We start from the raw sequence: 13,344 nt of genomic DNA on the forward strand, positions 1-13,344 counted from the left end.
ACAAGTCTTAAAAAACGCACCTAAAAAAACGCATGAAAAACGCATGCGTTTTCGATGCGTTTTTCTCAAAAAGCATTGTTTACAATTCTCCCCTCTGCCAGAGGGTGCGTTTTTTTCCGTGCTGAAAAAAAAGCAACGTGTGCACATAGCCTTAGTTGGTTCCCTGTCCTTGCAAGGAACCTACATAGATGAATAACAGTGAAGTTCTTTACCCAGGTTGGGAGCGATGTTTGCGGTGTATCCACTGGCAACGTGTGTCAGTCAGAGCTGATGGGGCCTGAAAGTACCTCGGCGGGTCCAGAGGGGGCCATGACTGACTGACTGACTATCGGATCGGAGATGTGATGGCTGCGGCGGCATCCTCTGTGTGCTGCAAGCTGCCATGCTGTTCGGGACGGCACACATGAAGGGTGTGCTGGAATGGTGGTGCACACATATGACTAGCACGCTGGTCAGGCTCATACACGGGTGCACAAAGAGATACACCCAAGTTGGTAACTGTGCTAAAGGGACTTCTGACCCAGAAGGGAAGCCCTTCACTTCCGAGGGTTCTGGAGAAGGCATTAGTTGGAAGGTTCAGCTGTTGGCTGGTCCCGTATTTAAAATTGAGGTTTGACTGCTTGAGGGCGAGTTATGCTCTTGCTATCCTTCTGGCACAGCTATGGAGGAGCAGCAACCTCAGCAGCAGTTACAGTAGATGCAGCATGGTCTGCAGCAGCGTCAATATAGATGTAGAGTGGTAGTCGCACCAATTACATCATAAACACTGGGAGCGACAGTGGAGACCAGCCAGAGAAGCAGAGGGCATCAGTATGGATCCACGGCCTCCAAGGAATGTCACTCAATTGAGTCGATCCTGCCTCCAGATCCAGTACCCTTATTAAAGCAGCTTAAGGTCAGTGATCTTCGTGACCGTTCACCACAGTATTATAACCAAAGGCCTAGGAAATAAACGTACCTCAAAAGTTAACTATGAGTGTGCTCTCTGAAAGTGTAACTTGCCTGGCTCATGGCAGAAGAGGCTCTGTGCTGAGTGTGTCTAGCATACTATTTGTGAGGAGTCCCCGACCTATGCACTGGACCTGAAATCGATCATTAAAGCGGAAATTATAAATTCCCTTAAAGTCGTCACCCATCAGAAAAGGGATTAGAAGAAAAGGTCCAAAGTAGGATCTTCTAAGTCTAGCGAGTAAGAGAAGTCTGAGTGTGAATGTGATTCAGATGCTTCCTCCTCTTCATCCTTTGATGGCGCAGGGTGCAGGCCTTACTTCCCTATTGAAGATAGACATTCTGGTCAAGGCAGTAAGGGCCACTATGGGCATCATGGAGGTTAAAACGCCAAGGTCATTGCAGGATGTCATGTTCGGGGGGTTGATACAGAAGAAATGTTGTACCTTCGCTATCAACGATATGATTGTCTCTCATTAAGAGTGGGGTAGGCAAGAGAAAAAGTTCATTGACCTTTTTATGAAAGAGATGATACCTCTTTGAGGAAGAGGAGACAGCTCTTTGAAGGTGGATGTGGTGGTCAAGTTGTCTAAGAAATCTTTACTGCCCTTAGATAGGAAAGCCAAGGGATACCTTCAGCGTACCTTGGAGTCCTTAGCTTTGGCACTGAAGCTGGCAATCTCCAGAACTTGCACGGCTAAGTCTTTGATTATGTGGTTAGACTAGCTGGTGGAAAATCAAACTAAAATTAAAGCTCCAAGAATAAAGGGGTTTTTTTTTGCGGATATCTCTGCATATTTTATTTAAATTGGCAGTCGGGTCAGCAGGCTTGTGTAATGCAGATTAGTACGCTATGGCTGAAGTGTTTGCCTGGGGATGATCAATCTAATGCCAAATTGAGCTCCATCCCTTATGATGCTACTTGTCTGGTCTCATTCTGTATGATATTCTGAGCAAAGCAGGGGTTAGAAAGAAGAGTTTTCCTAATCTGTCCATCCTGCAATATATGAAAACTGGATAAATAAGCTCAAAGAATAGGGTCTTATCTGTGAAAGTGTGGTGGATTTAAAATGAGGAAGTTTGTCACCTGGTGCATTTGTGTTTCACACAATCGTGACATGAGCCACGAATTATCTGCTGCAATTACCACGAGCCATAGGCTGGGTACATGCAAATGGAACTCTCAATTGGCCAAGGTGAGGGCCACTCTAGAGGAATTAGGGTGGCTTCTAAATCTAAAGAAGTCAAAGATGGTCCCCTTGAGAATCCAGTCCTTTTTAGATCTAGTCTTAGATTTAGTAGTGCAGAGGTGTTCCCGGTGGCTCTCTGAAGGAGTGAGGAGCACTCCGAAACTTTTAGAATAAACCACCTACTGACATCCACATCAAAGCATTTGGCTACTTGATTTCTCTTCAGTAGTGCAGTCGTGAAAACATTTACTTTGGAGATATTGAAGTGCTTGAAAATCCTTCAAATCCAAAAAGATGGCGCTGATCTCCAGATATATTATAACAGAAGCAGTTTTATTTGGCTATTATAAAATATTACAACGCGTTTCGGCTAAAAATCTTAAAGATAGCATTCAGGTAAAATAACATGACAGATGCTCCCTCAGCCTGAGGGAGCATCTGTCATGTTATTTTACCTTTCAAAGACAGGAGGAATGCAGGTTTAAATCCGCGCCAAACCACAGGAATCCAGTTGTTGTTAGTAAATCCCTTTTCTTTATTAACACAGGTCTACGCGTTTCAGGGACATATCCGTCCCCTTCCTCAGGGCAATGTACAGAGAATACTATCTAGATAGTATTCTCTATACATTGTCCTGAGGAAGGGGACGGATATGTCCCTGAAACGCGTAGACCTGTGTTAATAAAGAAAAGGGATTTACTAACAACAACTGGATTCCTGTGGTTTGGGGCGGATTTAAACCTGCATTCCTCCTGTCTTTGAATTGTCTCCTCACTGCGGGACCGCTGCCTCCAACACCATCTCTACGTAAACTTGCATGCATGCTAAGGGGTTGTGACTAGCACAACCCCACCAGGTGAGTGTTCCCACTAACATCCACCTCCCACATGTTTTGCCGGGTAAGACCCTATTTGCGCCTTGTCTTTCCACAGCTTTTTTTCATGTTATTTTACCTGAATGATATCTTTTTTAAGATTTTTAGCTGAAACGCGTTGTAATATATTATAGCCAAATAAAACTTCTTCTGTTAGGGCTGATTTGCAGATATATTATACCAGAAGCAGTTTTATTTGGCTATCATAAAATATTACAACGCGTTTCGGCTAAAAATCTTAAAGATGGCATTCAGGTAAAATAACATGACCGATACTCCCTCAGACTGAAGGAGCATCGGTCATGTTATTTTACTTGAAGAAGACTTTTTTAAGATTTTTAGCTGGAAAAGCGTTGTAATATTTTATAATAGCCAAATAAAACTGCTTCTGGTATAATATATCTGGAGATCAGCACTATCTTTTTGGATTTGAAGGATTTTCAAGCTCTTCAATTCACTAGTTTCCTGTGATCCTCGGGTGGAGGTGATTCACAGTGTATCAAATCCTGGTGAGCAGCAGATCAGGACGGAGCTTGTGGAGGTTGATCCGAAGGGTATCTATGAGTTTGATCCAACTTGCAATAAGGTGAGTGCGATTCATGCACTTCTTTTAACCAACATATATGATTTGAACTACAACATTTAGTGCCGTGTATGTCTCTTTTTAACTCCAACCCCTCAAGGTTTACCTTCGTTGATAAGGAAGCCAGAAGGCTCCTTCAGGACCATCACCAATTTAAAAAGACCGAAAACAGGTTCCTGATATATCCCCTTCAAAATGGAGTATATAAACGACTATAAAACACGTATTTCTGGACTGTTATGAGTGTGTTGGATCTGAAGGATGCTTATTACCATCTCCCAATACATATAGTTAATCAGAAGTATTTGAGAGTGACCTTGCATATAAAAAACCAGGTCATGTATTTCCACTTAAAGGCGCTGCCCTTTTGGTCTGTCTATTGCCCCAAGAGTTTTCACGATGATTATAGCGGAAGTAACAGTGCATCTTTGAGAACAGGATACTCTAATAAATCCCATACCTGGATGATTTCTTTTGTGGTAAGCATGTCAGTGGAACAGCGCAACGCTTGATTGGCAAGGGTCAGGGCCACACTAGAGGAATTAGGTTTGCTTCTATATCTAAAGAAGTCAAAGATGGGCCCATTCAGAATCCGATCCTTTTTAGGTCTCCCCTTTGATTCAGTAACACAGAAGTGTTACCTGTTCGGAGGAAAAGAAATGCAAGATCGTACATATGGTATTAGAATCCTTAAAAGCTGAGGAAAGCAATATCAATATTGGGGTCCTTGACTATGTGTATCCCAGCATTTCAGTAGGTGATTTCACCAGGTGATTACAACAGGAGGTGATTTCAGGCGAAAAGAGGCTAAGAGAGCGTTTTGAATGAACATTATATCTCTTCAGTCACGACTGAGGCCTTAGCATGATGGTTGAGTGGAGATTTTCGTAAAAGTGGTCCCATGGGTAATTCAGGTTTCAGAAGACGTAACCACGGATTCAAGTTGCCCCGTGGACTTGGTGGGCACGAGAGAGAGCGGTCCTCCAACATAAGAGCTTCTGGCAGTAACATATGCAGTGAAGCATTTTCTTCTATTTCTCCAAAACCATCAGGTCTGTGTCCTTTCAGAAAACCAAACAGCAGTTGCTTATATCAAGTGTCGGGAGAACAAGCTCAGAGCCTCTGATGGCAGTAGTAGAGAAGATCTTTGAGTTCCTGTTATCTTTGAAAGTGCTACACGTAAATGAGAAGGAAAACACCAAAGCCAACTTCTTTAGTCTCAACTATTTTCAAACAGGCAAAACTGGAAGGTAGAAAGGTTCAGTTCCTTGAATCCAAGGGAGAGGCCTCATGTAGACGCATTCCAGATTGTCTGGCACTTCAACCTGAATTATGCCTTTCCTCCCACGATGCTGATTTCAGTGATCCTAAGGAAAATCCGAGACTATGAGGCAAGAATAATCCTAATAGCCCCATTCTGGTCCGGGAGGCCGTGGTATTCTTGTAGAGAGGTGCCACCCTTTTTATTCAGTAGGTCTCCGGTTCTTGGGCGGAACCCTCTATCATGTGTTGCTGTCGTGGGCTTTAGAAAATCCCATTACTGTTTAAGTAGTCACCACTTAAAAGTAATATCGTACTACTGTATTTTTGCGCTGTCTGAAAGAACTAGCGAGGGCGTTTTCCAAAGGGCATCGGGGATCACTGGACCGGAAGTAGCAGAGGCTCCCCAGCGCCTGCTCAGAACAGTTAATGAAGCCAATAACTTCTGGAGGGTGGAACAATACAGGCTAAGGTCGGGACATTTACTGCACAGGCATGGGATTTCAAAGCAGGAACTACACATCACATGCATACTGTGATGCTACTAGGAGGCAAAATCAATGCTAATGAAGCCAGAAGGCAGGACTATCTTTCGGGCAGCATAAGCCCCATAACCTGGAACAACTTTTAACATAAAGATATAAAAGATGATTTCTCAACAAGAAGGGATTTACTAGAAGACATATAGGTAATTTAAGCATCCTATTACCTGTGTGCCCATACTAATAGATTAGAAAGGTCAAAGGGGTGACACGATTACCTTCAACAGCAAAATGAGTGTTATGGCACAACCCCCTTTTAAAGTCTGGAGGACGTGTGGAGAAGCACACAATCCAAGCTGCTTGAGGTATAGTGTGACGTTTTCGCAATCGGTGACTGTTTGGGGATCCATGTCATCTGCTGGTGTAGGTCCACTGTGTTTTATCAAGACCAAAGTCAGTGCAGGCGTCTACCAAGAAATTTTAGAGCACTTCATGCTCCCCTCTGCTGACAAGCTTTTCGGAGATGCAAATATCATTTTCCAACAGGACTTAACACCTGTCCACACTGCCAAAAGTACCAATACTTGGTTTAATAACCACAGTATCACTGTGCTTGATTGGCCAGCAAGCTCACCTGACCTAGACCGTGTAGAGAATCTATGGGATATTGTCAAGAGGAAGATGAGACACCAGACCCAACAGACTAGCTGAAGGCTGCTATCAGAGCAACCTGCGCTTCCATAACACCTCAGCAGTGCCACAAGCTGATCGCCTCCATGCCATGATGCAGTAATTCATGCAAAAGGACTCCCGAGCAAGTATTGAGGGCATTTACTGTACAGACTTTTCAGTAAGTCAACATTTTAATTAAAAATATATTTTTTTCAGTTAGTCTTATATAATATTCTAACTTTCTGAGATAATGACTTTTGGTTTTTCATTGGCTGTAAGCCATTATCAACATTAACAGAAATAAACACTTGAAATACATCACTGTGTAATGGCTCTATATAATATATGCGTTTCCTTTTTTGTATTGAATGACTAAAATTAACTTTTTGATAGTTTCATTTATTGAGAAGCACTTGTATGTGGCCCCATACACACTAGACTAGGGTTGGCTTGTGTGTGGAGGAGTCAGGAGAGAGAAGGATCCAGCTTGTGTGTGGAGGCGTCAGGAGAGAGAAGGATCCAGCTTGTGTGGGGAGGCGTCAGGAGAGAGAAGGATCCAGCTTGTGTGTGGAGGAGTCAGGAGAGAGATGGATCCAGCTTGTGTGTGGAGGAGTCAGGAGAGAGAAGGATCCAGCTTGTGTGTGGAGGAGTCAGGAGAGAGAAGGATCCAGCTTGTGTGTGGAGGAGTCAGGAGAGAGAAGGATCCAGCTTGTGTGTGGAGGAGTCAGGAGAGAGAAGGATCCAGCTTGTGTGTGGAGGAGTCAGGAGAGAGATGGATCCAGCTTGTGTGTGGAGGAGTCAGGAGAGGGATGGATCCAGCTTGTGTGTGGAGGAGTCAGGAGAGAGAAGGATCCAGCTTGTGTGTGGAGGAGTCAGGAGAGATGCCTGCCGACCATATAATCGTCTGAACCATCGTTAGTCTAAACCCCCCCCCCATCTATGATGCCCTTAAGTCTCTAACACTGAGCTACATAAAAGGGAATGTGTTTCTCTAGTCCCAATTTAAGAGGCTCAAGAAGGTTCCTATCCCTTATACATTATATAGTTCTGTTTCTTGGTATGAAACCAATAATGTGACGTTTTGGTTAGATTACAAGACCTTTCTCAAATATTGCCTTCCCACCCGAGTGGTCATACTGCCACTCACTGCGCTTCTCTTTTAAATGCCGATTAGCTCCTGCTATCCGATTTTTGAGAAAGGTCATGTAGTCTGACCGAAATCTCACCTTTTCGGGATTGCCTAAGCATAAACGGAACTATACTTTACAATTTGACACTGGAACCAGCCATCACTTTCCTGTGTAATAATGTCTGTGGTTTTTATGAGCAGTGTGATGAAGTGATGCTATTGAAATAAAGAGCTTGATGAGACAGAAAAACGGATAATAGATCAGCACAGGGGCAGTAATACATGCCAGGACTCTTCCCTGTGCAGCTACTTGGGATGTATAATAATTATCAGTTACGCCATGTACTCCTATTCACATGTATTGTCCTCTTTAACATGTTTTCATTGTAATCTTCAGACCCATAAAATAATGTGTCACGTAATATGCTCTTAATGATACCTTTTTGTCTTCCTGTGTATAAAACTCAATTACTGGAAAATGATAGTTTTCACATAGCTTTTAATATTTTGTGCCTTATCCAATATTTCTGTGTTACTGTGCTGGTAGGAAAATGCATCATGAGCTTCTCCTGACCTTTTTATGTACTATTATAGTCTAAAACTGTGCAGTCTAACTCCTAGGTTATATGAGAATATAAAGGGTACAGCATTGTGTTGTGAAAATCTGCATAAATGGAGAGCAATGCTTCAGATTTAGAGCTGGTCGAACTCTCAAAAACCCGGGACCGGTGGGTTCCTGCTAAATTTAAAAAACAAACAAAAAAAAAAAAATTCCCGATCTGCTCCAGAATCCGGTACCCACATAAGTCTGAGGACCAGAATCTTGAGGTTAAAAACGTTGGTGGAAGGGATAGGGGGATAGGAGCGAGCATATTATATTATATACTCACCCAGGCAGTGTCATGGTGGCATACTCCTTCCGGGTCACGCTTCCCTTCCGGAGCTGACAATTGAATATTCACTGCTTTGCCCTCCCACCGCCATGTGTAAGTGGTTGCAGTTAAACGTGACCCCACACAGAGTGACAGGGTGTCAATTGTCTGCAACCAGTCACAGGCGCCAGGACGGCTGGTGGGCAGAGAAAGCAGTACAAGTGTCTGCGGGTCAGTATGGGAGTATAAAAATAAAATAAATAAAACAATCGGTGCAGGGTCCCTGTATTCTGATACCGGCACAGATAAAGCCCACGGCTGCAGCACCCAGCTGTTGGGCTTTATCTGTGCAGTGTATCAAAATAAGCCCAGAATCACGTGTACGAGGGACGCGCATCACATCACACTGCAGCTGCAAACTCTCCTGACAGGAGCATTGCAGGTACATAGAAACGCATGCTGCCGACCCGCTCATTTCAGAAGCGTGTACGGCTGTGCTGGGTGATGCAATGCAAGACTTGTACGAGTCTGGCATGACATCACCCGGCACAGCCTGCTGTTCTCCAGACATGAGGTACATAGAAACACAATGGCCGACCCGCTCCTGTTAGAGTGTGCGGCTGTGCCAGGTGATGCGACACGAGACTCGTTCGAGTCCCTCGTAAGTGTGATTCCGGCATAAGAGAAAACACATGCAGCTTTTTTTTTTTACTTTGTATTATTATTTAAATAAATAATTAAAAAAAAAAATTATGTGCGGTATCACCCCCCCAGTTTTGATACCCAGCCAAAATATAGCCAGCTGGGGGCTGGTATTCTCAGCCCTCAGCCGCCCGGTATTGCTGCATCCATTAGATGTCACAATCTTGGTGCTTTACCGGCTCTTCCCTTTGCCCTGGTGTGGTGGCAATTGGGGTAATACCAGGGATTAATAACGGCGCACAGCTGCTACTAAACCCTAGGTTAGTGATGGCACAGGCATCTATGAGATACCTACATCAAAACCTGTAAATGAAAGTAAATAAGTACAAACACAGAGAAAAAAATCCTTTATTTGGAATAAAATACAAAAACACACCCTCTTTCACCACTTTTTTAACCCTCAACACCCCACCAGGTTCGGCGTAATCCACACGAGGTCCCACGCCGCTTCCAGCTCTGCTACATCTCACAGCGAGCGGCCATAGAACAAGAAAGCCGATTGTGAGTGCAGACAATAACTGAGCTGCGATGAGCAATGACTGCAGGCAGACACTGTCACAGGCTGGGGGCACGTCTGACTGCAACCAATCACAGACAACAAGACGGCCGGTGGGCAAGGAAAGCATGGAAGGCTGTGTGTGTGTGTGATGAGCCTAATGCGCAGTACAGGAAGTGAAGTGCGCGACCCGGAAGCAGTTTGCCGCCATGACACAGAATCTGCGTAACTATGAAACAATTGCTTAATTCTGTTTTTCTTTATTTTTCCTTTAATTTCCCCAATGCTGAATCTGGATGGTACACACAGGCATCTTTGAAACCACGCAGATCTGGACTATAACAGTCTGGGTCCGCTCAGCCCCATTCAGATTCCAGATCTGCACCATTTATGCCACTAGTTTAACCCTTTGAAATGCAAAGGGTAAAATTTGCAGTAATGCTGTTGCATTACAGTTAAAGTCCAGAGCTGTAAAAACCGCTGCAGATTTTCTGCTACAGAAGGTCCACAATGAAAAGGTCATGTGGGAATGTTCCTTATTTGTGCGGAAATCACTTTGTATATTACTGCTTATCTGCCCTCAGATTCACCTTTACATTGCAGAGTGTGAAATCCGTAAGAATATCGGCAGCATAAATTGACATGCCTCAGATGTAAGATCAGATTACACTGCAGATATTGTCTGTAGCATTTAGATGGGATATTCTATAGTATGCTGGTACTGAAATATGCCCAGGTTTTGCCATCTGGACATTCCGGATGGGAAATTGATTCAATTACATTTGTGTGAACTTGGCCTTAGAATTTATTCCTGCTTATTGTAATGACACAGATATATGTACATGGGATATATGTATTATAGCGCCTCTGAAATCACAATCGGTCAACTTGTTCAGGTTTTGACATTGTTTTCTTATGTCATACAGTGTAATGGAATGTCAAATCGATTTTGGGGATGGGGTCGTGAAGATGATGAGTTTTACCGGAGAATCAAAGGAGCTGGGTTGCAGGTATTTAAATAATTTTTTATTTTAATAAGAATTTGTGCCTATTTTCTTTACTAAATCTGTACCTGCTGCTGCCCTGTCTGTGATAAAATACTTATATAATGCTTGAGGTCGGCATACTGACACACAGGGCAGCAGGCGCAGATTTAGCATAGCCCATCTGTGTGATAAAATAGTTCTATAATGCCTGAGGTCGGCATACTGACGCATAGGGCAGCAGGCGCAGATTTAGCATAGCCCATCTGATAAAATACTTATATAATATCTGAGGTCGGCATACTGACATAGGGCAGCAGGCGCAGATTTAGCATAGCCCATCTGTGTGATAAAATACTTATATAATGCCTGAGGTCGGCATACTGATGCATAGGGCAGCAGGCACAGATTTAGCATAGCCCATCTGTGTGATAAAATACTTATATAATGCCTGAGGGGGGCATTCTGACACATAGTGCAGCAGGCGCAGATTTAGCATAGCCCATCTGTGGGATCAAATACTTATATAATGCCTGAGGTCAACATACTGACATAGGGCAGCAGGCGCAGATTTAGCATAGCCCATCTGTGTGATAAAATACTTATATAATGCCTGAGGTCGGCATACTGATGCATAGGGCAGCAGGCGCAGATTTAGCATAGCCCATCTGATAAAATACTTATATAATATCTGAGGTCGGCATACTGACATAGGGCAGCAGGCGCAGATTTAGCATAGCCCATCTGTGTGATAAAATACTTATATAATGCCTGAGGGGGGCATTCTGACACATAGTGCAGCAGGCGCAGATTTAGCATAGCCCATCTGTGGGATCAAATACTTATATATTGCCTGAGGTCAACATACTGACATAGGGCAGCAGGCGCAGATTTAGCATAGCCCATCTGTGTGATAAAATACTTATATAATGCCTGAGGTCGGCATACTGCCATAGGGCAGCAGGCGCAGATTTAGCATAGCCCATCTGTGTGATAAAATACTTATATAATGCCTGAGGTCGGCATACTGCCATAGGGCAGCAGGCGCAGATTTAGCATAGCCCATCTGTGTGATAAAATACTTATATAATGCCTGAGGTTGGCATACTCACATAGGGCAGCAGGCTATGCTAAATCTGTGCCTACTGCCCTATGTGTCAGTATGTTGACCTCAGGTATTGTATAAGTATTTTATCACACAGGGCAGAAGGTGCAGATTTAGCATAGCCTAGGTGTCAGTACGCTGACCTCAGACCTCAGTATTTTATCATACAGATAGCTATGCTAAATCTGCGCCTATCTGTGTGATAAAATACTTATACAATGTCTGAGATCAGCCATACTGACACCTAGAGCAGAAGGCGCAGATTTAGCACAGCCCATGTGTCCGTATGCTAACCTCAGACACTATATAAGTATTTTATCACACAGGATATTCTAAATCTGTGCCTGCTGCCCTAAGTGTGTGATATAATACTTATATAATGCCTGAGGACGGCATATTGACACATGGGCTGTGCAGTAACATGTTACACTCAAGTATTGTGTATGTGATTTAAAGGCGGTGAGGGTATAGGGACTGGTAATCGATAGATCAGTATCTAATAGGAATGGCACGGGTATAGTACAGAATCAATAAGAAAAGTATATTACTGCCTGTTATCCTAATAAACACTTTAGTTGTAGCAACACTCCACATTAAATAGTTTATATGAGATTTTAAAACCTCACCACAATTTTCCATGGACTTGTTCTGTTTGTACTCGGAGCCCTGATGTAAAGTGGGGCAGCCTATCCATATAATGCACTGACGTATATAAATCATACCATTTTAAGCACCAGGTTTTCCCATATAGGACATTAATAAGTATATGTTCCTTTATACGCGTTATCAGATTGCCGCCTCTTATGCACTTTCAGAATTACCATTTTAATAGGGAGTTGCTAGTTATCCTCTGTTTCCAGGTTGCACCAATCCTCTGTAATGCATTAACCTTTCACCACCTCAATATTTTTATATAGGATTAGGATTTTGTAATGTGTAATTAAGCAATAAATTCAAGGTTTTTATTTTCTTAGAATTGCATGACATCCCAACAATTAACACACTGTGTGTCGCCATCATAACAATGTGTGTCTATTCCATATAATGCTAGGCCTGTTTTATACGGAGTGCAAATTATAACATGTAATTTGGCAGGTTACTGTTTTCGTGAACTTTGACACTCTGTGATGAATAATGCTTAATCGCACATCTTGGTATTCATCCATTTCTTTGCCCTAATTAACCAGAAATGTACTTTTCTATTAGTTTCTGTCATATATGTTCTGTTATGTACTGTTTTGAATTGTTGTATGTTTTATTGTTTTGTCTTTTGTATTAATAACATTAGTGACTTGTTTATTTTAGCTCCTTAGACCCACGGGAATCACCACAGGGTACCAAACCTTCCGCCATATTCATGACCCCGCGTGGAGGAAGCGTGATCAGAAAAGGATCGCAGCTCAGAAGCAGGTATAAATCACTTGTTGAGGAGCGTTCAAGCCGAGTACTTGCATAAGCCAATACAAATGTATAGCTTTATTCTCACGCACTTACTATCATTGTTCTTTATGCCTTCTAGGAGCAGTTTAAAGTAGATCATGAGGGAGGAATCCACAATGTCCAGTATCGCATTGAGTCTCGTTCGGAGGTGGCAATTGGTGGCGCCCCATGTACTGTGCTGAATATACTGCTGGAGTGTGACCTGAACGAGACTCCGTGGTGTGCTTTTAGCTGAACTTTTAAGGCGAATTTTTATATATTGTAATAAAATTATGACTAATCTGATCTCTTATTTGGTGGGATAATGTATTACGGCTCCAAGAGACCATGGTTGATTTTTAGTGTGAATTATGTGATCTATTCTACAAAAGAACATGGATTGTGTACCAACGTCTAGCGTTTAGAGGGATTTTAATGACCGTTGATATCTCTACTTACCATTCCTGTGCTTCTATAGTCTGTGCGTGTACAGATCGGTGGTGATGGAATAATATTAGGTTGGTAAGTTAATTATTTTTGGAGAAGACCCACAAAGATAGTTTATAGAAGACAAAAATGGAGCACAGGCAAAAAGGAACTTCTTTAAACTTTTGTATAAGTAGCTCATC

General features: G+C 42.8%; 1 protein-coding gene across 1 annotated transcript in view; it reads left to right on the forward strand.

Moving 5' to 3' along the window:
- Positions 1-13,021, forward strand: part of B4GALT7 (beta-1,4-galactosyltransferase 7) — a 28,475-nt gene extending 15,454 nt beyond the window's left edge. The window contains exons 4-6 of the mRNA XM_075342370.1: positions 10,135-10,218; positions 12,602-12,706; positions 12,816-13,021. Of these exons, the coding sequence (XP_075198485.1) occupies positions 10,135-10,218; positions 12,602-12,706; positions 12,816-12,971 (345 nt within the window). The 3' untranslated portion in view covers positions 12,972-13,021. The remainder of the gene's footprint in view (positions 1-10,134; positions 10,219-12,601; positions 12,707-12,815) is intronic.
- Positions 13,022-13,344: the final 323 nt, after the last annotated feature.

Source organism: Anomaloglossus baeobatrachus, chromosome 4 (assembly GCF_048569485.1).
Source record: "Anomaloglossus baeobatrachus isolate aAnoBae1 chromosome 4, aAnoBae1.hap1, whole genome shotgun sequence".
Taxonomy (NCBI): domain Eukaryota; kingdom Metazoa; phylum Chordata; class Amphibia; order Anura; family Aromobatidae; genus Anomaloglossus; species Anomaloglossus baeobatrachus.